This window comes from Canis lupus, chromosome 1 (genome assembly GCF_003254725.2).
Source record: "Canis lupus dingo isolate Sandy chromosome 1, ASM325472v2, whole genome shotgun sequence".
In the NCBI taxonomy this organism is placed as follows: domain Eukaryota; kingdom Metazoa; phylum Chordata; class Mammalia; order Carnivora; family Canidae; genus Canis; species Canis lupus.
In genome coordinates this window covers 107013858-107039564 of record NC_064243.1, presented here as the reverse complement: position 1 = coordinate 107039564, position 25707 = coordinate 107013858, and the positions used below count along the sequence as shown (strand labels likewise).

The following is a 25707-nucleotide window of genomic DNA, read 5'->3' as shown; positions in this document are numbered from 1 at the left end:
CGCTGGGCCTGGGGTGTGCCCTGCAGCTGGGGGGCGGGGTTGGATATTCCCGAAGTCAGGGAGCAGTCTCCGGACAGGATGTGAGAGAGGAACTGGGGTCTCCAGTCACGGGAGCCAGCTAGGGCTGCAGGAGGGAAGGGAACTTCGCTGTGGTGAGCAGAGCTGGGCCCCAGCTGAGGGAGGACGGGCAGGGTTCTGGGCTTCTGGGTCTGAGGGAGGAGAGGTCTGGGGTCCTACACGCTGGGTCGGGGCTCTCAGATCTGAGGGGGGTGGGGGCAGGATTCTCTGCTCTTGGGAGGAGAGACTAGGGGCCTGGACTCCTGGGTCTGAGGGAGGAGGAGGCTATGGGCTCCCACTTCTGGTCTTGAGGCAGGAGGGGGCTGAGGGCTTGGACTCTTGGGTCTGAGGGAGGAGGGGGCCAGGGCTCTTGGATCTGAGGGTTTGGGGGCGGGATTCTCGGCTCTGAGGGAGAAGACACTAGGGGCCTGGACTCCTGGGTCTGAGGGAGGAGGGGCTGGAGGCCCTGGACTCCTGGGTCTGGGGAAGGAGAGGGCTGGGGGTTCCCACTTCTTGTCTTGAGGGAGGAGGGGGCTGGAGGCTTGGACTCTTGGGTCTGAGGGAGGAGGGGCCTGGGGGCCTGGACTCCTGGCTCTGGGGAAGGAGAGGACTGGGGCCCGGACCCCTGGGTCTCAGAAAGGATGGGGCTGGGGGTCCACGACTCCAGGGTCTGAGGGAGGAGGGCTGGAGGTCCGGATCCCTGAGTCTGAGAGAGGAGGCGGCTGGGGGCAGGACCTCTGGGTCTGAGGGTGGAGGGGGCTGGAGGTGAGGACTCCTGGGTTTGAAGTTGCAGGGGGCTGGGGGGCAGGGACTCCCGGGTCTGAGGGAGGAGGGGCTGGGGCTCGGAATCCAGGGTCTGAGGGAGGAGGAAGAGACGGGGCGGAGCTCGGAGACAGGACTCTCAGCCTATCCAGGCTCTGTAATTAATTAACCCAAAAGGACCAAATGAAGGGGTGAAAGTTCGCGGAGGAGGAGGCAGGGAGGCCAGCCTGAGTCGCGGAGCCCCGGGGCCCCCAGGCGGGCGCGCGTGCTGGCCGAGCCCCTCGGGCGCTGCGGGAGGAGGGGGCGGGGCGGGGGTCGGAGCACTCACGCGCCCCCTCCCGCCCCAGGTCTCCCGCTCAGGATGGGGGTCCCTCGGCCTCGGTCCTGGGGGCTCGGTTTCCTGCTTTTCCTGCTGCCGACCCTGCGCGCAGGTGAGGGGCCCGCGGCGGGCGGCGGGGAGGGAGGCGCCGGCGGCCGGGAAGGGGCGAGGGAAGCGAAATCGGAGGGTTCACTGTGGGCGGGCACGACGCCTTCCCGGAGCGTCGCTCTGTCGCTCTTCTTCCTCCCTCGGTGGCTGTGTCTGCGGGCCACCTGTTCGCTTCTGTCCGGGGGACTGTCACCCCCCCCCCCCCCGCCCGGGGTCTGTCCTCCTCTCTCTGGGTCTGTCCCCACTTCTGGATCTCCTTTTCTTTTCTTTTCTTTTCTTTTCTTTTCTTTTCTTTTCTTTTCTTTTCTTTTCTTTTCTTTTCTTTTCTTTTTTCTTTTCTTTTCTTTTCTTTTTTCTTTTCTTTTCTTTTCTTTTCTTTTCTTTCTTTTCTTTTCTTTCTCTTTTCTTTCTTTCTTTCTTTTTTATTTATTCATGCGAGACACACACACACAGAGAGAGAGAGAGAGAGAGAGAGAGAGACAGGCAGAAGGAGAAGCAGGCTCCCTGCAGGAAGCCCGATGCGGGACCCGATTCCAGGACTCTGGGATCAAGGCCTGAGCCAGAGGCAGATGTTCAGCCACTGAGCCACACATGTGCCCCAAGGGGTCTGTCCTTTCTCCCTGGGGTTGAGTCTTTCCTCTTTCAGGGCATCTGTCCTGCTCCCAGTCTAGGCCCCCGCCCTCTTCACCTGTCTTCCTCCAGCAGACAGCCATCTCTCCCTCCTGTACCACCTCACCGCTGTGTCCGCTCCTCCTCCTGGGACTCCTGCCTTCTGGGCCTCCGGCTGGCTGGGTCCCCAGCAGTATCTGAGCTACAATAACCTGCGGGCCCAGGCCGAGCCGTATGGGGCTTGGGTCTGGGAAAACCAGGTGTCCTGGTATTGGGAGAAAGAGACCACAGACCTGAGGACCAAGGAGGGGCTCTTCCTGGAAGCTCTCAAAGCCTTGGGGGATGGAGGTAAGATCCCCTGACCCCTGGGTCTGAGCAGGGAGGGTGCGGGGCTGCTGCTCCTGGGCCCTGCTTACCTGTATGTGGGCACCCCAGGACCCTACACCCTGCAGGGCCTGCTGGGCTGCGAGTTGGGCCCTGACAACACCTCAGTGCCTGTGGCCAAGTTTGCGCTGAACGGCGAGGATTTCATGACTTTCGACCCCAAGCTGGGCATCTGGAATGGGGACTGGCCCGAGACCGAGACGGTCAGTAAGAGGTGGATGCAGCAGGCTGGGGCAGTCAGCAAGGAGAGGACCTTCCTGCTCTACTCCTGCCCCCAGCGGCTGCTGGGCCATCTGGAGAGGGGCCGTGGAAACCTGGAGTGGAAGGGTGAGCAACCTTCAGAAGATTCCCTGATCTCCAGGGAGCTTTCCATCCCCACACCCCCACTATAGGCCTCATCTTCTTCCCCCAGCCTCTTCCCCGGGCTCCTGGCCCCGACTCCTCCCCAACATGTCCCCAGAGCTGTCCCCACTCCCCTCCCACACACAGCCCTCCCCTGGCTCTTAGAGACCTCTGGACATAGCTCATGTTCCTCGTTCTGGGCCTGGAGGCCCGAGTACCAGTGGCCTCTGGCCCTCTCCTCTGCCTGCTTCACTCGGCCCGATGGGCTCACCCAGCGTTTGCTGAACCATACTGGCCCTCCCATTTCTCTACCTCTGCCATCCTCCATCAGTTCCTCTGGTGTCACAGCCAGGGAGATTTTCTTTGACCTTCCTCCACATGTCAGGTTCTTTTCCTCCTTAGGGCTTTTGCACCTGCTGTGCCCTCTGCTTGCAGTTCTCTTCCTTGGGATCCTGGCATGACTGGGTCCTTCTCATGCTTTAGGTTTGACCTAGGATGTCAGACCTAGGTCCGTGTCTTCAGCAGGGTCCTCCTTGATCACCCTGGCTACAGTGCGTCCCCATACCACCCCCATTACTGTCTCCCATGCCATTGCTTTGTCCATTCATTCACTATGGTGTCTTTGTTTTTTCTTTTTTATTGAGCTGTAACTCACCTATCTAAAATACATGGCTCAGTTAAGTTTAATGGAGGCCCATAAACCTGCGTGTCAAGATCTAGAACATTTCCAGCACCCCACAAGACTTCCTTGTGTCCCATTCCATACTTCCCAAGGTTAACAAGTGACCTGATTTTTATCACCATGCCATTGCCCAATTTTGAACTTCAGATGACTGTGACCGTGTGCTGCTTTGTATATTGTAGTGTAGGCACCAGATTAGTTTTAGTAGGTAGTGCTAGAGGCTTTTCTCAAAGGGGTTGAACCCATTTCATAATCCCACCAGCTGTGTAGGAGAACTCCAGCTGCTCCACAGACTTGCCAGAATTTGATATTATCTGCCTTGAATTTTTTTTAAGATTTTATTTAGGGGATCCCTGTGTGGCTCAGTGGTCTGTCTCTCTCTCTGTGTCTATCATAAATAATAAATAAATAAATAAATAAATCTTTAAAAAAAATAAAGATTTTATTTATTTTTTCATGAGAGACACAGAGAGGCAGAGACATAGGCAGAGGGAGAAAGCAGGCTCCATGCAGGGAGGCTGACGTGGGACTCGATCCTGGGTCCCCAGGATCATGCCCTGGGCCTAAGGCAGGCACCAAACTGCTGAACCACCCAGATATCCCTGCCTGCCTTCATTTTAACCATTCTGACGGGTGTGTGCTGGTATCTTACTGTGATGCGTTTTTCATTTCTCTGATGATAAGTGAGAATTGGGTCGGGATTTCAGGGTCATAGGATTGAGCCCAGCGTCAGGCTCCATGCTCAGAAGGGAGTCTGCTTGGGATATTCTCTCTCCCTCTCTCTATGCCCCTCCCCTCCCACTCTTTATCTCTCTCTCTCTCAAATAAATATATATATTTTTAAAGATTTTTATTTATTTATTCATGAGAGACACGCACACAGAGGCAGAGACACAGGCAGAGGGAGAAGCAGGCTCCATGCAGGGAGTCTGATATGGGACTCGATCCTGGGACTCCAGGATCACACCCTGGGTGGAAGGCAGGTGCTAAACCGCTGAACCACCCAGGGATTCCTCTCAAATAAATAAATCTTAAAAAGAAAAAAAAATCAGAGGGGCACCTGGGTGGTGCAGCCAGTTAGGTGTCTGACTCTAGGTTTTGACTTAGTTCATGATCTCAGGGTTGTGGGACTGAGCCCTGTGTCAGGCTCTCAGCTCAGCATGGAGTCTGCTTGAGATTCTCTCTCTCCCTCTGCCCCTTGGGCTCAGGCTCGAGCTCTCTCTGAAATGAATAAATAAATCTTAAAAAAAAAAATCAGGGGGATCCCTGGGTGGCGCAGCGGTTTAGCGCCTGCCTTTGGCCCAGGGCGTGATCCTGGAGACCCGGGATCAAATCCCACGTCGGGCTCCCCATGCATGGAGCCTGCTTCTCCCTCTGCCTATGTCTCTGTCTCTGCCTTTCTCTCTCTCTCTCTGTGTGACTATCATAAATAAGTAAAAATTTAAAAAAATAAGATAAATGAGTTGATGACTAGTGATGGTGAGTACATTTACATATTATTGGCCAGTTGAACATTCACTCTTTTGGAGTGATTGAGTGATTTGCCCATTTAAAAAATGTATTTATTTATTTATTTATTTTTATTTTTATTTTTTATTTTTTAAATTTATTTATTTTTAAAGATTTTATTTATTTATTCATAGAGACACACACAGAGAGAGAGGCAGAGGCACAGGCAGAGGGAGAAGCAAGCTCCATGCAGAGAGCCCGATGTGGGACTCTATCCAGTGTCCCCAGGATCAAACCCTGGGCTGCAGGCGGCGCTAAACCACTGCGCCACCAGGGCTGCCCGTGCCTATTTTTTTTTTAAGATTTATTTATTCATGATAGACATAGAGAGAGAGAGAGAGAGGCAGAGACACAGGCAGAGGGAGAAGCAGGCTCCATGCTGGGAGCCTGAAGCGGGACTCGATCCCGGGACTCCAGGATCGTGCCCTGGGCCAAAGGCAGGCGCCAAACCGCTGAGCCACCCAGGGATCTCCTGATTTGCCCATTTTTAAGCTGCATTTAAAAATATATATATTTTAATTTTTTATTCATGAGAGACACACACACACAGGCAGAGACACAGGCAGAGGCAGAAGCAGGCTCTATGCAGGGAGCCTGATGTGGGACTCGATCCCTGGCCTCCAGGGTCACACCCTGAGCTGAAGGCGGACTCTCAACTGCTAAGCCACCCAGGCATCCCTGAACAAAAGTTCTTAATTTTAATGAACATCAATTCATCCATATTTTATGTATAGCTCTTATGTGTGTGTGCTCTTTAGGAAATCTTTCCTCTTTCAAAGCTATGAAGGTATTATTTTATGTCTTCTAGAAGCTTGGTTGATAAGTAGCTTTCGTATATAACTGTGTGATCCATCTTGAGTTAATTGTATGTAATGTGGGATCCCTGGGTGGCGCAGCGGTTTGGCGACTGTCTTTGGCCCAGGGCGCGATCCTGGAGACCCGGGATCGAATCCCACATCGGGCTCCCGGTGTATGGAGCCTGCTTCTCCCTCTACCTGTGTCTCTGCCTCTCTCTCTCTCTCTCTCTCTCTCTCCCTGTGACTATCATAAATAAATAAAAATTAAAAAAAATAAAATAATCTTAAAAAAAAAATTGTATGTAATGGTGTGAGGTAAGGGTTCAATGTTCCTTTGTCCTTCATGGATCTCCAGTTGATGCAGCATCATTTCTTGCAAGACCACCATCCTCTCTCCTCCACTGGAGATCCGAAGTAGATGGATCCCACATTCCCTCCCCCCAAATTAGATGTAGATCTGCTCTTTGTTGTTGTTGTTGTTGTTTTTTAAGGTTTTATTTATTTGACAGAGAGAGCACAAGCAGGAGGTGTGGCAGGCAGAGGGAAAGAGAGAAAGAAGCAGGCTCTATGCTAAGCAGGGAGACCAATGTGGGGTTCGATCCCAGGACCTAGAGATTATGACCTGACCTGAAGGCAGACACTTAACTGCTTGAGCCACCCAGGTGCCCCAGTTTTGCTTTTTTTTTTTTAATTTTTAAATTTTTTCCCACCCCCCCCCAAAAAAAAATTTTTTTTTTAAATAATTCACAATGAATGATGTCACCTGGACCTGGACTTTTACTTGTCGAAAAATTTAAAATCATGGATTAAAATTGTTAAATCACTATAGGACTACTCCAATTTTTTATTTCTTGTGTCAGTTTTGGAAGGCTGCATCTCCCAGGCATTTGTCCAGTTCATTTAAATTTCAGATGCACTGCTATATTTTTCATACTATCTGCCTACCGTCTTTTTTTTTTTTTTTTAATGTTTATTTATTTATGATAGTCACAGAGAAAGAGAGAGAGAGAGGCAGAGACACAGGCAGAGGGAGAAGCAGGCTCCATGCGCCGGGAGCCCGACATGGGATTTGATCCCGGGTCTCCAGGATCGCGCCCTGGGCCAAAGGCAGGTGCTAAGCCGCTGCGCCACCCAGGGATCCCTGCCTACCGTCTTTTAACAATAGGGTCTGTCTTATTTACCTCCTCACAACACTTTCACAGTCTATTTCTTTTTTATTTATTTGGACACTGATAGTGGTCTCTCTCCCCTTGTTAGAACCTGGGCTTCTTGAAGACAGGGACTTCTGTCTTGTTCACTGCTGTGTGCCTAGAAGGGTGTCTGGCACGTGGTTACTGATGCCCCGTATGTGTCTGCTGTAGGAAGGAATGGGTGAGAGGTGGATACCGTCACTGTAGATTGGTGGGGTCTCTATCCCCTTAGGTCAGTCCCTTTACATTTCCTACTATATTCTGCAGGCTCAGCACAGTGTAGGGCACATGGTGGGAACTACTGGGTATAGTGGAAGGAATGGAGGCTTCTGTATGTCCATATCTGGCCTTCACTAGATCTGACCCTAGGGGTTCATGGGCTTGGGGCTCAGGTCTGTCTGCCTGTTTGTCTGCAGAGCCACCCTCCATGCGCCTGAAGGCCCGACCCGGCAGCCCTGGCTTTTCTGTGCTCACCTGCAGTGCCTTCTCCTTCTACCCACCGGAGCTACAACTACGATTCCTCCGGAATGGCCTGGCAGCTGGCTCTGGTGAAGGGGACTTTGGCCCCAATGGCGACGGCTCCTTCCATGCCTGGTCTTCACTGACAGTCAAAAGTGGCGACGAGCACCACTACCGCTGCCTGGTGCAGCATGCAGGGCTGCCACAGCCCCTCACTGTGGAGCTGGGTGAGGTCCCGCTGAGTGATGACATCCCCCGTTTCTGGTTGCCTTTCATCCTTCTTGGGTCTGACCACCTTCCACCCCACTGCTGCTGGTCCTCCTTGAGTCTGCCTGCCTTCCATCCTGCTGCTGCCAGCCTCATTGAGTCTGACCAACCATTAACTGTGGAAAGTCCTCCCTAAATTTCACCACTTTCCCTGCTGCTGCTGCTACTATTCTGATCATTCGTTGTCTGCTGCTGCCGGTTGTCACTAAGACTGACCACTGAATGGCTCAGCTAGCCAGTCCCCTGCAATCTGACCTACTGCTCTGTGCCCGCCCTTCCTCTCCGGAGTCAGAATACCTTGCACCCTGCTGCTACAGGTCCCTTGGCTAGTGTGACTGAGACTCATCTTGCTGTGGCTGGTTCTTCTAAGCAACATGGGGGCATTCTGCACAGACCCAGAACATCTGCTGATGGGCTTTCCCTCTGCCCCCCACCCATTCCCCAGAACCTGATCTTGGGAATCTCTGAGGCTGGGAGGGACTGACCACCCCCAGTCTCCTGCCCTGACTCAGATGGGCTGGGCAGTCCCTTCAGCATCTCACATCATTCTCTGGCTGCAGAATCACCAGCCAAATCCTCGGTGCCAGTGGTTGGAATCGTCATTGGCTTCTTGCTGCTCACGGCAGTGGCTGTGGGAGGAGCTCTGCTGTGGAGGAGGATGAGAAAGGGGCTGCCAGGTGCGGAGCAGGAAGAGGGAAAGAACTGGAAACCTGCAAAGAGAGGGAGACACAGACCTGGGGGTGGGCGGCACATCCAGACCAGAAAAGGACAGAGATGCAGAGAGGTGGAGGACTGGAGGGATGAAACAGAGACTCAGAAGGGGACAGAAGCCTTGGAGTAGGACAGAGACGGGGAAAGACAGGACCTCTCATGGAGACACGTGTGGGGGAGAGGCAGTCAGGAGCCCAGAGGACTTCAGATTCTGATGACCCACCCCCTTCCTCTTTCCTCAGCCCCTTGGATGTCTCTCCGTGGGGATGATGTAGGGGCCCTCCTGCCCACTCCTGGCGTGCCCAAGGATGCTGACTCTTAGGATATAAATGCATTCTCAGCAGCTGCCTGATGATCATCCCCTATCCTGGCTACTATCAGCTAATGTAGTCAGGCTCCTTTCATGCTGTGAGACCTCCTGGAATCCTGGTATTTCTGAGCCTCCGGAAAGAGTCCTGGGCCCAATGACCTTCTGGATTTCTCCTGTGGTCTGCCTCAGTTTCCCCTCCTGATGATCATGGCTCTTTTCCACCTCCACATATAAAACACGAGTTTGGGCCCAAATTATTGTGTTCTTATCATTTCAACTTTTAGGCAGGGGGCAGTAGGACAACAAGTGGGGGGAAGGAATAGCTAAATCCTGAGCTTCAGATCTCTCCAGAGGCTAACATATTGCCGTCTGGGAATATGCCAGTTTTATATACCAAGTCCCGTCTTTTTCATTCGTAAGCTTCACAGATATTTACCAAATGCCTACATTGTGCCACGCATTTTGAGGAATTCCTGGCTGGAGTCTGAACTGACTCCTTGGGTGGAGCGGAAGAGAAGCACTGTTCCCTTGAGGGAAGGAGATGCCTGGCCCTTGGTTCCCGTCTTTCTTAAAACCATGCTGACAAAGAGAAAGATAAAAATACACCTCCCCGGCTGCCTGGCTGGCTCAGTCAGAAAAGCATGCGACTCTTGATCTTGGGGTCCTGAGCTCCAGCTCCACCTTCGGTGTAGAGATTACTTATTATTATTATTATTATTTTTTGAGATTACTTAAATAAATAAACTTAGAAAAAAAAAATCTCCCCCCTCCAAAAAAAAAACAACACCCAAAACACCTCCCAAGACGCTTCGGAAACACAACTGCTGGAGGTGGTCGGTGGTCTGCAGGGCGCTCGGATGCCTGCCGGGAGTTGTAGTTCTGGCATCCGCGGCTCTCCGGGGCCGCCCACCCGCCTACCGGGGGAAGGGGCGGGCCGAACCTCGGGGGCCGCGCTCTTCTCTGTGGACGTGGCGTGGGGAGCCCGCCGCCCGCCCGGAGGTCACCGGCCCCGCCCCCTGGGGGTCCTCTTGAGCGCTCATTGGCTGGGGGCGGGGCCTCTGCGCCGCTGGAGGCGGGGCCTAGCTGGACCGCCGCCAAATTGGGCATCTTTTTCGGAGAACGTAGAGCCGCCTATGTAGAGCGAAGTGAAGCTGGATAAACTGGTAAAGGGAGGCCAGGGCGGGTGGCTTGTCCCGGGAGGACGGCTCGGGTTCTGTCGGGTCGATAAATTGGGTCCGGGCTGCAAATAAGCCTGGGGGACCTGCATTTGCTCTCTGGCCACGACCCCGCCCCATACTTTGCGTGGGAAGTGTGCCACGTCTCCCGCTTGAACCCCCACCCCCCTCCACTAGAGGCTCTGGGACCCGTCTGGGACTCTCAGGAGCTTCCCAGTCCCTTACCTCTGGCTTTGCCTCTGAGAAGCTCGCCCCCCCTTTTCCCATCCCCGGCTCTTGAGCCCTAAACTTTGCAGCCAACTGTCTTTCTGTTTTGTCTTAGGTCTCTCCGCCTCCCACCCCCATTCTCCCATCCTCTCTCTATTCTTTTTCCCGTGACCCCTAACTCCTAACCTCCACCGCTCCCTAGGGACCGATGATGTGGCGACCATCCCTTCTGCTGCTGCTGTTGCTGCTCAGACGCGGGACCCAGGGCAAGCCATCCCCTGACGCAGGCCCTCATGGCCAGGGCAGGGTGCACCAGACGGCCCCCCTGAGCGAGGCCCCTCACGATGATGCCCACGGGAACTTCCAGTACGACCATGAGGCTTTCCTGGGACGGGAAGTGGCCAAAGAATTCGACCAGCTCAGCCCAGAGGAAAGCCGAGCGAGACTGGGGTAGGAGAGATGGAGAGGAGGATCAGGGTTGTAATTTTAAACAGGGAGGGGAGGGGAGGCCTCAGTGAGAAGGTAAAATTCGACCCATGTGGATATATGGGGAAATAGCATTACAGGTGGAGGGAACTGTAAGTGCAAAGGCCCTGAGGCAGGAGCAGGCCTGATATTTGAGGAACAGTGAGATTCCTGTGGCTGCAACCTAGTGAGTGAAGAGGAGAAGGTGGAAGGTGATAGAGAAGGAACAAAGAAGTCAGGACGTTTTAGCGTTTCTCTTAGGGAGGCCAGAGCCATGGGAGGGCTCTAAGCAGAGGGAGGATGTGAGCTGGCTTAGATTTCAACAGAATCCTTCTCATTGCCTTTTGGGGAACAGGCTATAGGGAACAAGAAGCAGGGAGCCAGTGAGAAAGCAACTGCAGTAGTCCAGATGGGAGACAGGAGACAACGGTGATTAGATCGGAGTGGAGAGAGTGATGGTAACAGGGTCTGCTGGGTCAGAGTTTGTGCACAGATGGCACTGGGCAAAAGAGGGAAGGAGGAGGAAAGGCAGAGTGATTGGCTAATGCATTTGGCATAAGATCGCTACAATGCCTGGCATTGTTCTAAGTGCTTTACAAGGGTTAATTTATTTAATCCCTACAACCATGCTGCAGGGTAGGTTCTGTTATTTATCCTCCATTTTACGGAGGAGTAAACTGAGGCACGGTTTTTTGTTTGTTTGTTTGTTTTTGTTTTTTTAATAATTTTTATTTATTTATGATAGTCACAGAGAGAGAGAGGCAGAGACACAGGCAGAGGGAGAAGCAGGCTCCATGCACCGGGAGCCCGATGTGGGATTCGATCCCGGGTCTCCAGGATCGCGCCCTGAGGCACGGTTTTTTAAAAATGTTTGCTTTCTCTTTTTTTCAGATTTTATTTATTTATTCATGAGAGATGCAGAGAGAGAGAGAGAGAGAGAGACAGGCAGAGGGAGAAGCAGGCTCCATGCAGGGAGCCTAACGCGGGACTCGATCCAGGGTCTCCAGGATCACACCCTGGGCTGAAGGCGGTGCTAAACCGCTGAGCCACCCCTTTGTGTTTGTTTGTTTGTTTTGTTGTTGTTGTTTTTTAAGTGACTTGTCCAGGTCATAGAGCCAGCAAGAGGAGGTGGCACGATTTGAACCCAGAATATCTGGCTGTGGAGCCCACTCTCTTAACAACTTGAACCTCAGGCTAGGGTGTGAGTCCAGGGACTCCGGCTACCCATCAGAGTAGAGAGAGCCTGGCACGGGACAGGGCAGCGACCTGGGCAGGGCCACCTCAGAGTTGACCCTGGGAACTGGGTTGGGGGCTTAAGGACTATGACCTAGAGGGTTCTGTGAGTGGTTGGGTAAGGACCCAAACCGGTGGCGGGGAGTGGTCGGGGGAGTGGGGAGGGGGCCTGGGAGCAGACAGGGGCGTCCAGAGAGAGGGTGCAGAGGAAGGGCCTTCAGGGACTTCGTAGGCGACGACAAGGTGCACAGGATCCGGCCGGCGCATGGGGAGGGGAGTGTGGAAGCCAGGCCCGCGGGGTTGCGGGTGATGGCCGTAGGGCAAAGCCCGAGACAGTCTGGAAAAAGTAGGGGAAAGGGGCGGGACGCAGCATAGGGTGGGGCTGGAGGGGGCGGGCCCTGAAATCGCCCGCGCAGCCAGGCAGGCGGGGCGGGGGGCGGGGTGAAGACTTGCCTGGGAGACTGGCCGGGGTGTGTGCGGCGGTGACCACCAGAGTTCAGAGAGTCTTGGGATAGGGGGCCTGCGGGCGAGGGGCGCGGTGTAACACCTCCTCCCTGTCCCCACCTCAACTCGGACAAACGAGATGGAGCTAGTAAGGGTCGAGGGGTGGAGTCAGAGTGGAGAGTGTGGCCCTGGATTGTCGTAGGTCCTTCCCCCAACCAGGGCGTGTGGAGGACCGCAGCGCCCGCCAGGGACCCACTGGGTGTGGACTGAGGGGGCAGAGCCCTGCGCTGGGCGCGACCCCGGGGTTGACGGGGGTCTCCCCTCAGTGTGAGGGCGGCCCCGGGACCGGTGATTTCTACCCTATATGGGGGTGTGTCTTGAGTGGGGGCGTGATTCCCGCAGGAGGGGTGGGGCCTGGACGGAGGCGGGTCTCTGGGTGGGCGGGGTCCGGGACTGACTGTGCCCCGCCCCGACTCGCAGGCGCATCGTGGACCGCATGGACCGCGCGGGGGATGGCGACGGCTGGGTGTCGCTGGCCGAGCTCCGCGCTTGGATCTCGCACACGCAGCAGCGGCACATCCGCGACTCGGTGAGCGCCGCCTGGAACACGTACGACACGGACCGCGACGGCCGTGTGGGTTGGGAGGAGCTGCGCAACGCCACCTATGGCCACTACGCGCCGGGTATGCGGCGAGACCCTGCTCCTGCTTCCCTCAAAACACACACGTGGTGACCCTGACCTTTTTGACAGCCTTATCCTGAGAAGCTTTATCCTATGAAACAGAATCCCTAACCTTTGGGGCGCCTGGGTGGTTCAGTGGTTGAGCATCTACCTCTGGCTCAGGTTGTGATTCTGGAGTCCTCGGATCGAGTCCCACATCGGGCTCCCCGCGGGGAGCCTGCTTCTCCCTCTGCCTATGTCTCTGCCTCTGTGTGTCTCTCATGAATAAATAAATAAAATCTTAAAAAAAAAAAAGAATCCCTAACCTTCTACTCCAACTCTTTTTTTTTTAAATTTTTTTTTATTTACTTATGATAGTCACACACACACACACAGAGAGAGAGAGACAGAGAGGCAGAGACACAGGCAGAGGGAGAAGCAGGCTCCATGCACCGGGAGCCCGACGTGGGATTCGATCCTGGGTCTCCAGGATTGCGCTCTGGGCCAAAGGCAGGCGCCAAACCGCTGTGCCACCCAGGGATCCCTCTTTTTTTTTTTTTTTTTTTTTAAGATTTTACTTATTTATTCATGAGAGACACGGAGAGAGAGGCAGAGATACAGGCAGAGGGAGAAGCAGGCTCCATGCAGGGAGCCTGATGTGGGACTCCATCCCGGGACAGTGAGATCACACCCTGAGCCAAAGGCAGGTACTTAACCGCTGAGCCACCCAGGCGTCCCTCTACCTCCAACTCTTTTTTTTTTTTTTTAACCTCCAACTCTTGATCAAAGTCTACCCACTTCTAGTACCCCATCACCCTGAAACTCCCAGTCCCTGATCTCTGGCTTCTCACTCTGGCGTCCACGACCTCTATAACCACAGCTGGGGGATCCTTGACCAGGGACATCTACCTCCCATGCTCTGTCTTCCTGACCATTGATCTCTGATCTCTCCTCCTGAGAACCCCAAATCCATTTACTCCATCTCCTAACTGCATTCCCTCCTGTCTATTCTCATGCCCTAGCCCTGCAACCCTCCGCAGTTCTTGTTCTCTTCCTCCTAAACCCTCCCTCCACACCCCTCCTCCAGCCTGTCCCTCATATATCCCCAGAGGGGTCTTTCCACCCCTGCTCATGGCTTCATGGCTCCCCAGTACCTCCAGAGGAGACTCTCAGTTAATCAGCTCTGGCTTTCTTTTTCTGCATTTTCCGGCCAGCCATATGGATCTCCTATAGTTTCCCTGAACTCAGTGAGCTATTCAGACCTCCACATTCTGCTCATACTGTTTTCTTTGTTGACAGAAACCTGTCCTATAACCTGAGTCTATATAACTTACTGCACCAGAGGGGATCTTGAGGCCCAAAAGGCCCGTGTCAACTCAGAGTTCACCATTCCTGGCTGCATGACTTTGGGCCAGTTATTTCCTGTCTGTGGGAATCCGTTTTTTCCTTCATAAAGTGAGAATAAATAAAAGAACACTCTTGACTTGCATTTTGTGATAATCAAATGCAATTCTGTACATAAAGAGCTTAGCATTTAATAAACTCTCAGGACAAGGTTGCTAATATATACAATGAATATATATTATTACTAGTTCTGGGGAGGCCTTCCTGCCCTGACTTTACTGAGTTGGGTCCTTTGTTATCTTTTCCCTCAACCTGCTTGGTGTTCCCACCATGAAAGCACACCTGACCAAGATCCCCCCTTCCGCAGGTGAAGAATTTCACGATGTGGAGGATGCTGAGACCTACAAGAAGATGCTGGCTCGGGATGAGCGGCGGTTCCGGGTGGCGGACCAGGACGGGGACTCCATGGCCACTCGGGAAGAGCTGACAGCTTTCTTGCACCCAGAAGAGTTCCCGCACATGCGGGACATCGTGATAGCTGTGAGTGAGGGCCCGAGGGGCCTGCTCTCCACTTCCCACCTCCTCCTTGGACCTGGGCTTCTGATGTCAGGGCCACCTTCCAGTGCTTACCTTGGGGGATCCAGTCTCCTGATCCTCCAGCACCTTCCCCAGGGAACCCAGCCTGCAAACAGATCAGTGGAGGGTAACCTCTCCTTTGCCCAACAGCTGACCTCCCATTGTCTGATCACTCTTGGTCCTGCCTTACCCTTCCTGTGCTCCCATTTGGAGTTGGGGCGCCAGCCTGAAAACGCATCCCCCAGAAATGCCTTGGGGAACCCCAATCCTGGCCAAACCCTATCTCAACCCCATACATGGAGTATCTACTCTGAGGCCATTTCTGCTGGCCTCTGTCTTCTTATTCCAGTATAATTTTTTTCACCAATTCCTTTTTTTTATGATTTTATTTATTTATTCATGAGAGACAGAGAGAGAGAGAGAGAGGCAGAGACACAGGCAGAGGGAGAAGCAGGCTCCATGCACCGGGAGCCTGACGTGGGATTCGATCCGGGGTCTCCAGGATCGCGCCCTGGGCCAAAGGCAGGCGCTAAACTGCTGCGCCACCCAGGGATCCCTAAAGATTTTATTTTTAAGTAGTCTCCACATCCAAGGTAAGGCTTGAACTCACAACTCTGAGATCAAGAGTCACTTTCTTTGCTGACTGAGCCAGCCAGGCACCCCAGAGCTTGATTTTTAGAGCAGTTTTAGGTTCACAGCAACACTGGGCAAAAAGTCCACAGATTTTCCATATTCCCCTCTGCCCCCACACTCACAAGCCTCCCCTACATCAACATCCCCCACCAGAGTGGGACACTTGTTACAATGGATAGACCTACAATGACACATCTTCACTACCCCAAAGTCCACAGCGCACATTAGGGTTCACTCTTAGTAGAAGGATTTATATCCATTTCTACCATGCCTAACTTTTTGCAAATAATTTTTTTTAAAGATTTTATTTAATTATTTTGAGAGAGAGAGAGCACAAGAAGTGGGAGCAGTGAGGGAGAGGGAGAAGCAGACTCCTGATGAACTGGGAGCCCGATGTGGGGTTCAATCCAGGATCCTGGGTTCATGACCTGAGCCGAAGGCAGATGCTTAACCAACTGAGCCACCCAGGTACCTCTTTGCAAATTATTTTATAAGTGTAATTATATGTACATCTAAAATGGCTACATATTGATGTGTTTAAATGCCCAAAGGATGCAAAAAAAGGTGGATAATCCTCTGCCCTCCTCATCTCATCAGTCCTATCCCCCAACCCCGTCCCCACAGGTAACCCCTTTCGTATGGCTCCATTTCCAGAGTGGGTTTGAGGGTCTGTGGCAAGCCTGTTAGGATCAAGGGCTCTCAGGCCAGAAGGCCTGGGTTCAAATCCCAGCCCTGCAGCTTCCTGGCTTTGTGACCTTAGGCAAGTTATTTAACCTCTCTGGATCTGTTCCTCATCTGTAAAATGGTGGTACTGATAATTATCCCTACATCAAGGCTGGTTATAGGGCTTAGATAAGTTAGTACATGTAAAACTGCAAAATTGACTGGTGGTAAATGTTCATCGTGTCACTTTATACACACACGTCAATATAGCTACAGGATAAAACTTCTAGCAGTGAAATCACTGGCTCCACTGGGATGTTCATTTGCAATTGTTTTGGATATTTTGTTTTGTTTTAGATATCTCTAAGGCATTTTACTGACTTGGTGTGTTCACCTTTGAGGTGGGGTTTCCAGCTGGTTCTAGAGATGACTATGATCTACGGAGGAGAGATGTTGTTAACCCAGCCTCCTTGAACCAACTAGACTCCCCATCCTACAAGGCCCTATGTCCCTCTTTGTAGCAGATAATGTCGTACTGCCTCTTTACTCTCCTGAGTTGAGATTTTTTTTTTTTTTTAAGATTTTATTTGACAGAGAAAGCACAACCAGGGGGAGCAGGAGAGGGAGAAGCAGACTCCCCACTGAGTAGGGAGCCTGATGCGGGACTCGATCACAGGACCCTGAGATCATGACCTGAGCCGAAGGCAGATGGTTAACCGACTGAGCCACCCAGGTGCCCAAGATTTTTTTTTTAAGATTTTATTTTTTAAATAAATTTAAACAGACTTTAAGGGCGCCTGCATGGCTCGTGTTTTTTTTTTTTTAATTTTTTTTTTTTTTTTAAATTTTATTTATTTATGATAGTCACATAGAGAGAGAGAGAGAGAGGCAGAGACATAGGCAGAGGGAGAAGCAGGCTCCATGCACCGGGAGCCTGACGTGGGATTCGATCCGGGGTCTCCAGGATCGCACCCTGGGCCAAAGGCAGGCGCCAAACCGCTGCGCCACCCAGGGATCCCCTCGTGTTTGAGCATCTATCTGCCTTTGGCTCAGGTCGTGATCCCGAGGTCCTGGGATTGAGTCCCGCATCAGGCTCCCTGCATGGAGCCTACTTCTCCTACCGGTGTGTGTGTCTCTCTCTGTGTTTTTCATTAATAAATAAATAAAATCTTAAAAAGAAATTTTAAGTGATCTCTGCATCCAATGTGAGGTTCGAACTTGCAACCCTGAGATCAAGAGTTGTGTGCTCTACTGATTGAGCCAGCCAGGCAGTGAGAATATTTAACAGGTTCTTTTTTTTTTTTAATTTATTTATGATAGTCACAGAGAGAGAGAGAGAGAGAGAGAGAGAGAGGCAGAGGGAGAAGCAGGCTCCATGCACCGGGAGCCCGACGTGGGATTCGATCCCGGGTCTCCAGGATCGCGCCCTGGGCCAAAGGCAGGCGCCAAACCGCTGCGTCACCCGGGGATCCCTATTTAACAGATTCTGATTGAATGTGCCCTCTGTGGCAGGGGCATCATGGTAACACCCTTACCTAGGCATTAGCTTGATTGAATCATCATGGCAACCCTATGGGAGTGGGCTCTGCTCTTCATTTTACATAGGCAGACACCTAGGCATAGAGAGGTGAGGTGACTAGCGTGAGATGACCTGGAGGTGAAGTGGCACAGCCTGGATTTGAAGCCCAGCAAGCAGTTGAATCCATGGCCCGCACCAGGGGTCAGAAAACTAACCTGCAGCCCACAGCTTGTTTTTGCAAATAAAATTTTATTGTAGTGTGGCCACACCCTTAAGCTTTCATGTGCCACAACCACAGAGAGTTGAGTCAGTTCAACAGAGACTCTACAGCACCCAAAACCAGATCTGTTTCCTCTGGCCCTTTATGGGAAAAGTTTGCCAAGCCCTTGTCTAAACTCTGCTGTCCTCTTTCACATTCATGGATATCCAGTGTAATCTCCCCACACACAGGATTTCAAAACATTACTATTTGCCCCGACTATCTTGTATAAAGCAGAAACTAAGGGAAAATCACTTATAGGGGTGTCTGTCTGGGTGGCTCAGTCAGTAGAGTATGTGACTCTTGATCTCAGGGTCATGCATTCAAGTCATACATTGGACATGGAGCCTACTTAAAAAAAAAAAAAGAAAGTTACTTAAAAGAAATAACGAATTTTTGGGCTTCTGGGTGGCTCAGTTGGTTAGGCGTCTGACTCTTGATTTCAGCTCAGGTCATGATCTCAGGGTTGTGAGACTGAGCCCCATGTTGGGCTCTGTGCTCAGCGTGGAGTCTGCGTGTCACTCTCCCCCTGCTTGCTCTCTCTCTAATAAACAAATAAAATCTTTAACAACAACAACAACAACAACAACAAAAAACAAAAAACCAGGAATTTCAATATGTTAGTGTTGTAGAGTTACCAGATTTATCAAATAACAAAAGGCATTCAATTGTACTTGAATTTATAACAAATAATATAAAAAATAAAAATATAAAAAATAAATTTTATATATCTCACACAGTATTTGGGACATACTCATGTTAAGAAATTCTCTGAAATTCAAATGAACTTTGTCTTATAGTATAAGTATGTTCTAAATTTCGTGTGGGGCCATACTTATGCTAAACAATTACTAGGGGATGCCTGGGTGGCTCAGAGGTTGAGCATCTGCCTTTGGCTCAGAACGTGATCCTGGAGTTCCGAGCTCAGGTCCCACATCAGGCTCCTGCATGGAGCCTGTTTCTCCTCCCTCTGCCTGTGTCTCTGCCTCTCTCTGTGTCTCTCATGAATAAATAAATAAAATCTTTAAAAAAAAACCAGAAATATTAGTTGTTCATCTGAAAGTTGGATGTGAGTGAGCATCCTATATTTTTTTTCTGGCAACCCTAAAATGTTGGAGCTTTCTTTCCAAAGAAGGCGTAGTGGAGTGTCAGGCCCTACACCATCTTAAAGTGAGTGAGTTTGAGCATAAAAGTGGGAAACAGAAGCTATTTGCTCAAGAAGTGGAGAGAGAACCATGAGCGGAGGTATTGTGTGTGTCACAATGGTCCACCAAGTATGTCATGCTCATATGCAAAATGGAGCTGGGGTCTGGGTTCTGCTCAATGGGAAGAGGCTTCTGCCCTTGGAGAGTGTTTGCTGTGGGGTGTGAGAAAAGTAGGGATGCAGGACAGGTCTCTTTCTGTGGAAGCAGCCTGTGCATCACAGGACATCTGGGTTCCCTGGCCCCCATGCACTAAATAGGGGCCCATTACACACCCCAGAAAGCCACCCAACCCCTACCCCCACCACAGGACAGGTTGACCCCATTGAGACTGCTCCCAAGCCTGGTCACACAGTTGAGCCAGAGCCAGATTCCCAGAGGGAACCTCACATCCCAATCCCAGAGGGCCAGGCTTCCTCAGGAGCCAGCACCAATGCCTGTCTTTCCCCAGGAAACCCTGGAGGATCTGGACAAGAACAAGGATGGTTACGTCCAAGTGGATGAGTACATCGGTGAGTGAGACCTGATCCCCTTCCTGAGGACGCCTGTCCTCCCCCAAACAGCCCAATGTATACACCCATAAGAGACCAATGGCCATCCTAAAGTGGGGGCAGGGGCATTGCTTGAGTTCATGTAGCCACCAAACATTAATGGAGCACCTACTGTTTGCTGAGCCCTAAAAGTATTTATCCATTACCCACCGTCTGTCAGGCCCAGCAAACATTTATCGAGTACATATATTTGTTGGGTCTAGCAAATCTTTACCAAGCACCTACTATGTGCCAGGCCCAGGAAACATTTATCCAGTACCTCCTGTGTGCCAGACCCAAAAAAGCATTTGTTAAGCACTCATGGTGTGCTGAGACCAGGAAACATGTATTGAGCACCTATTGCATGTTCATGGTTGAGGATACAGCAGATATCATAGACCAGGTTCCTTCCTGGGAGGGTCTGGAGTATCTAAAAAATCGGGCCTCAGCGGCTGCATTAATTAAAATTTAGAAATCAAGGAGCTTGTCTTGAGCCTGCCTTTGCACAGCAAAGGCTGTGTCTCCTGTTACTCAGAATTTGGTGGGGGAGGCTTGTGACACGCCCAAATTTCCTCTTGGCCATGCCTCTACCCCTGCCTTCAGGGGTAAATAACTTTTTTTTAAGTTTTTTTATTTATTTATTCATGAGAGACAGAGAGAAAGAGAGGGAGAGAGAGAGAGAGAGGCAGAGACACAGGCAGAGGGAGAAGCAGGCTCCATGCAGGGAGCCTGACGTGGGACTCGATCCCAGGTCTCTAGGATCAGGCTCTGGGCTGAAGGCAGCGCTAAACTGCTGAGCCAGCCGGACTGCCCAGGGGGTAAAGAATATAGTTGAGGAGAAAGCTGTTAAATATGGATATTTTTACAAGTTTGAAAACATTTTTCTTTCTTTCTTTCTTTCTTTTCTTTCTTTCTTTCTTTCTTTCTTTCTTTCTTTCTTTCTTTCTTTCTTTCTTTCTTTCTTTCTTTCTCCTTCCTCCCTCCCTTCCTTCCTTCCTTCCTTCCTTCCTTCCTTCCTTCCTTCCTTCCTTCCTCTATCTCTCTCTTTCTTTTCTTTTCTTTTCTTTTTTCTTTTCTTTTTCCTTTCTTTCTTTCTTTCTTTCTTTCTTTTTTATTTTATTTGTGAGAGAGAGACAGAGAGACAGAGATAGTGAAAGAGAGAGAGAGAGCACAAGGAGGGAGGTGAGGAAGAAGCAGAGTTCTCGCTGAGCAGGGAGGCATACACGGGGCTCAACCCCAGGACCCTGAGATCATGACCTGGGCCGAAGGCAGATGCCCAACCAGCTGAGCCACTCAGGCACCCCTGAAAACATTTTTCCATAGCATGTTTTTATGGAACAAACCCTCAGGCAAGACATTTTTATTTGAGCATAATTTATCTTTTTTACATCAGTGAGGAAGATAGAAGATAGAAGTCTTTTTTTTTTTTTTTTTGTAAGAAAGAATTCAGGCATCATCACCAACAAATGGCGCAATGTCACGTACCACATGCTAGACTGTTCTGAGTGGTTAACAACTTTTAACCCGACAAGATGGGTATCAGTCCTACAAGATGGCTATTTTTTTAATGATTTTATTTATTTATTCATGAGAGACATACAGAGAGGCAGAGACACAGGTAGAGGGAGAAGCAGGCTCCCCGCAGGGAGCCCATGTGGAACTCAATCCCAGGACCCTGAGATTACAACCTGAGCCAAAGGCAGACGCTCAACTACTGAGCCACCCAGGTGCCCTAAGATGGGTATTATTACCCCATTTTACAGATGAGGAAGCTGAGGCCCAGAGGGACCCAGTTACTTGTCTGGGGTGGAGCAGGATGACAGTCCAGGGTCCCACCCTGACCTCTAGGCTGCTTCCCTTCCCTCTAAGGGGTCTAGAGAAACAGATGCAGGTGGGACCCCAGGGTTCCCCAAGAAAACGTAATTTGACATCTGTTGAATGGTAGATGGAAGAGCATGAGTCAGGAGAATGGAAGGGGCACCTTGGGCCCTGACCCAGGCTGGGGGACAGGTGGTGTGTCAGGGAAGGTGGGAGGGGTGGGGGTGCATTGTGTTCAAGGTGCATTCTGCTCACTCTGGAGCCTGCGTGCTTCCCACCTGCCACCTTCCAGCCATGGGCCCGGAAATGAGTTCCTTGACCTTTCTCAGCCTTGGCTTCCTTACCTTTAAAGGCAATGGTAGTAGAGCAGCCAAGAGATAGAATAACATCTAGTCAACCATGATGCCTGTAGCCGATGACTGCTAAAGGGGAAGGTGGTAGAAGTTATTGAGCCATAAAAAGGGAGGAAGTACTCACACAGGCTACAATGTGGGTAAATCTTCAAAACAGTATGCTAAGTCACCAGGTCCCACACCTGAAATGAATGTAACATTGTGTGTCAGCTACACTTTAACAAAAAAATAAAAACACTAAGCCAAGTAAAAGAAGCCAGCCAAAGGGGTCATGATATTCTTGTATGACTCCATTTATATGAAATATTCAGGATAGGAAGATTCATAAGAGACAGGAATTAGATTACTAATTGCTAGGGGCTGAAGTGGGGGGGATGCAGAAAGGAGTCACTTCTTCTTTAATTTTTTTAAAAAAGGTTTTATTTATTCATGAGAGACACAGAGAGAGAGGCAGAGACACAGGCAGAAGGAGAAGCAGGCTCCCTGCGGGGAGCCAGATGCAGGACTCTATCCTGGGACTCCAGGATCATGACCTGAGCTGAAGGCGGCGCTAAACCGCTGAGCCACCGGGCTGCCCAGGGAGTTGCTTCTTAATGGGAAAAGGGTCTCCCTTTGGGGGGATGGAAATGTTCTGGGTGGATGTGGTTGCTGCGAACACTGTGAAGATTCTAAATGCCACTAATGGTGGCTTTATGTTATGTGCTTTTTACCACAATTTAAAAATTGTTTAAAGCTCATTTATTTATTTAAATCTTTAAATTTTTATTTATTTATTTAAGTTATCTCTCCTTCCAACATAGAGCTCAAACACACAACTACCACCCCACCCTTCAATCAAGAGTCAAATGCTAGGATACCTGGGTGGCTCAGTGGCTGAGTGTCTTTCTGCTTTTCCCCGCAGGGAGCCCGCTTCTCCCTCTTCCTATGTCTCTGCCTCTCTCTCTCTCTCTCTGTGTTTCTCATGAATAGATAAAATCTTTAAAAAACAACAACAAAAACAAAGAGTCAAATGCTCTTCCAACAGAGCCAGCCAGACACCCCTTATTTTTTGTTTTTATTTTTTAAGCTTACGTTTTGAATCTTTGTAAGTTTTTCTCCACAAGTTAAAAAAACCTACGACAGCTCCCGTCTACTGTTGCCATCACTTCCTGGAAGAAAATATGACTTAGAACCACTAAAAAAAAAGGGGGGTTCTCTGCACTCACTGTTCTGGAAAGCTTACTGAGTGTCCAGCACCTGCTCTGTCTTTGGTGACATCCTTGTGACAGCTGCCTGGCCTGGTCCCTGAGGAGAGGAAGGCATTCTGTACTTATCATGGTCTTGGATCTGGTATAGAGACCTTCATACTTTTTATTGGGTGGTAATGTCTTCCAAACCCATCTGTGGGCTGCTTTCTCCCAGACAGCCCCTAGCGGCAAGGTTAGGGGAAGAGTTTTTCAAACGTTTACAAGTAACGGAAACAAATGAGAGGCTCCAACAATCCTGAGTGAAGTTCTTATTTATTTATTTATTTATTTAAAAATTTAAAAAATTTTAAAAGATTTTCTTTATTTGAGAGAGCATGAGAGAGAGAGAGAGAGAGAGAGAGAGCAAGCGCATGAGAGCCATGAGGGTCAGAGAGAGAAGCAGACTCCCCACTGAGCAGGCAGCTGGATGCGGGGCTAGATCTGGATCTGGGGGACTCCAGATCACGCCCTGAGCCAAGGGCAGCTGCCCAACCAACCAAACAACCCAGGCACCCCGATTTTTTTTTTTAATTTAAGTTCAGGGTCACCTGGGTGGCTCAGTGGTTGAGTGTCTGCCTTTGGCTCAGGGCGTAATCCTGGGGTGCTGGGATCAAGTCGCACATCAGGCTCCCTGCGGGGAGCCTGGTCTCTCTCTGCCTGTGTCTCTGCCTCTCTCTGTGTCTCTCATGAATAAATAAAAAGTAAAATCTTTAAAAAAATTTAAATTCAATTTGCCAACATATAGTATAAGACCCAGTGCTCATCAACATCACGGGCCCTCTGTACTGCCCAGCACACAGTTCTTAAAGTGGGGTGAGCTGTTCTAAGGGTTGGGGTGTGACTGTGTGCACTGCACAACAAGGGACACGCAGCATTTCCTATGTGTTATCAGGCCAACTGACTGACAGCTAGTTGAGGAAATGATCCATCAGTCAAGTAATTTTCCTTGTGGCAGGGCGATCACCTGTCAGTCCGGTGTCACTATCAATCCCATTCAAACAGAAGAGGGAACCGAGGCGAGAGAGAAAGCAAAGGGGGCAGCCCGGGGTTCTGGGGTCTGGGATGGGGTCTGGGATTGGGAGGCGTCAGGGCAGGGACAGAGCCCCGGGGTGCCCACCAGAACTGCCTGACGTCGCCCCTTCTTGCCTGGCCCAGCGGATCTGTATTCAGCCGAGCCCGGGGAGGAGGAGCCGGCCTGGGTCCAGACCGAGCGGGAGCAATTCCGGGACTTCCGCGATCTGAACAAGGATGGGCGGCTGGACGGCAGCGAGGTGGGCCACTGGGTGCTACCCCCGGCCCAGGACCAGCCGCTGGTGGAGGCCAACCACCTGCTACATGAGAGCGACACGGACAAGGTGCCCCAGGGGGCTGCTGTGCAGAAATGCCCAGACCTGGGCCCCCCAGACCCAGGATGGGGGTAGGGATGGGGGGGAGGGGGCCTGTTAGGGCAGGGATTAAAAGAGGAATAGAGAGACCCAGGGAGGGAGTGGAGGAAAGGTAGGGGACAGGGACCCAGAAAGCCGTGGGCTGGAGAGGTTCAGAGAGGAGTGTCACAGGCAGGGCCCCTTGTCCCCCCTGCTGACCTGTGACCCTCCCTCCAGGATGGGCGTTTGAGCAAGGCCGAGATCCTGAGTAACTGGAACATGTTCGTGGGCAGCCAGGCCACCAACTACGGCGAGGACCTGACACGTCACCATGATGAGCTCTGAGCCCCAGGCCCCAGGGCGCCCACTACGAGCCTTGTAGCCCCACAGGGTGACCCAAGGAGGGGCCCCCGTGGCCAGGCCCCCCTCCCCATCTGGACCTGTAGCATGTGGACACCTCTATCCACCCTGTGTCCCTCTGCCCGAGCTCTCAGGGACACAGCAGGTCAACTTCTCCAAGATACTGCAGCACCCCCAGCCCTTCCCACCCCACCCTCAGGAGGCTCAGAGACCCAAAGGGTAAGTGAACATCTGTTTCTCATTGGCAGAATCATCCAGCCCAGCCCAGGGCTCCCCCCAATACCAAGCTCAGCCTCCAAGAGCCTCCACTGAGCACCCCAGCTCCAAATCTGAGCCTCAGATCACACAGCAGAGAAACACCCCACCTCACTGGCCTCAGACTCGCCTGCCCCCCGGCCCTGCCCCCAGGATGCCTCCTCTCTGCCAGGGAGGCAATAAACTCCAGTGCTGGGGCCTCGTCTCTGTGTCTCTAAGGGGGCAACAGGGGCCTTGGGGAGGAATTGGGGGCTGTGGCTGGGGATGGAGGGGCTGTGGACTGCAGGGTTCAGACATTCGAAGAGGGGGTTAAGGGGGTTGGCAGGATTTGAGGGCATTCCTGGAGACAATAAAACTAGGCAACCGGACTCAGCGGGGAACAAGCCAGACAGACGGCTCTGCCCTCTGGAAAGCACAGGATGGCAGTGCTCCGTTGAGTGGCCAGGAGGGGCCTTACTGGTGAGCAGAATGAGGAAGTAAGCCCTGGGGAGGCCTGGAGGGAGAGCCAGAGGGCAGAAGGAACAGCAAAGGGCTCTGAAGCCAGAGTGTGCCCCGTGTGTGTGCTCAGATCAACCAGGAGGCCAGTGTGGCTGGAATGGAGTCAGCAAGTGAGAGAGGAAGGGAGGTGACCGAGATTAGGTCATACAGGGTCTTAAGGAGAGGAGTAGATGTGAGCCACCTTGCTGCTGAGTTGGGACAGAAGGACAGGATATTATGGGCCCTTCTGCAGCCCCATGAGACCTACTCGTTAAATTTTCCTCTAGAAGGGAGCTTGGGTGGCTCTGTTGGTTAAGCGTCTGCCTCCAGCTTAGGTCATGATCCTGGGGTCCTGGGATTGAGCCCCATATTGGGCTCTCTGCTCAGTAGGGAGTTTGCTTCTCTCTCTCCTTCTACTGCTCCCCTGCTTGTGCTCT

At 51.5% G+C, this 25707-nt stretch overlaps 2 protein-coding genes across 4 annotated transcripts; both read left to right on the top strand.

Annotated features, from left to right (window-relative positions):
* FCGRT (Fc gamma receptor and transporter) lies at nucleotides 1-8760 on the top strand. Of its 3 annotated transcripts, none has more exons than XM_025424252.3 (7): nucleotides 1-152; nucleotides 1167-1250; nucleotides 1949-2203; nucleotides 2291-2566; nucleotides 7176-7445; nucleotides 8046-8162; nucleotides 8439-8760. In XM_025424252.3, the coding sequence occupies exons 2-7, from the start codon at nucleotides 1181-1183 to the stop codon at nucleotides 8516-8518; spliced, it is 1068 nt and encodes a 355-aa protein (XP_025280037.1). In that variant the 5' UTR covers nucleotides 1-152; nucleotides 1167-1180; the 3' UTR covers nucleotides 8519-8760. The 3 variants fall into 3 exon arrangements, with proteins under 3 accessions (XP_025280037.1, XP_025280038.1, XP_048949495.1); XM_025424253.3 differs by having other exon boundaries at nucleotides 2-152; nucleotides 1952-2203; XM_049093538.1 differs by lacking the exon at nucleotides 1-152 and having other exon boundaries at nucleotides 1026-1250.
* Nucleotides 8761-9467: 707 nt separating this feature from the next.
* Nucleotides 9468-24991, top strand: RCN3 (reticulocalbin 3). The gene is made up of 7 exons (XM_025424249.3): nucleotides 9468-9669; nucleotides 10091-10338; nucleotides 12511-12713; nucleotides 14403-14575; nucleotides 19339-19399; nucleotides 23970-24169; nucleotides 24416-24991. The coding sequence occupies exons 2-7, from the start codon at nucleotides 10097-10099 to the stop codon at nucleotides 24521-24523; spliced, it is 987 nt and encodes a 328-aa protein (XP_025280034.1). The 5' UTR covers nucleotides 9468-9669; nucleotides 10091-10096; the 3' UTR covers nucleotides 24524-24991.
* The last annotated feature ends 716 nt before the right edge of the window (nucleotides 24992-25707 follow it).

Bases quoted from the DNA above. Each gene is read 5' to 3' on its own strand.
- FCGRT (XM_025424252.3), top strand. From the start codon at position 1,181: ATGGGGGTCCCTCGGCCTCGGTCCTGGGGGCTCGGTTTCCTGCTTTTC. The intron at 1,251-1,948 runs GTGAGGGGCCCG...GTCTTCCTCCAG, and splicing joins GCTGCCGACCCTGCGCGCAG to CAGACAGCCATCTCTCCCTC. The intron at 7,446-8,045 runs GTGAGGTCCCGC...CTCTGGCTGCAG, and splicing joins GCCCCTCACTGTGGAGCTGG to AATCACCAGCCAAATCCTCG.
- RCN3 (XM_025424249.3), top strand. From the start codon at position 10,097: ATGATGTGGCGACCATCCCTTCTGCTGCTGCTGTTGCTGCTCAGACGC. The intron at 10,339-12,510 runs GTAGGAGAGATG...CCCGACTCGCAG, and splicing joins GAAAGCCGAGCGAGACTGGG to GCGCATCGTGGACCGCATGG. The intron at 12,714-14,402 runs GTATGCGGCGAG...CCCCTTCCGCAG, and splicing joins CTATGGCCACTACGCGCCGG to GTGAAGAATTTCACGATGTG.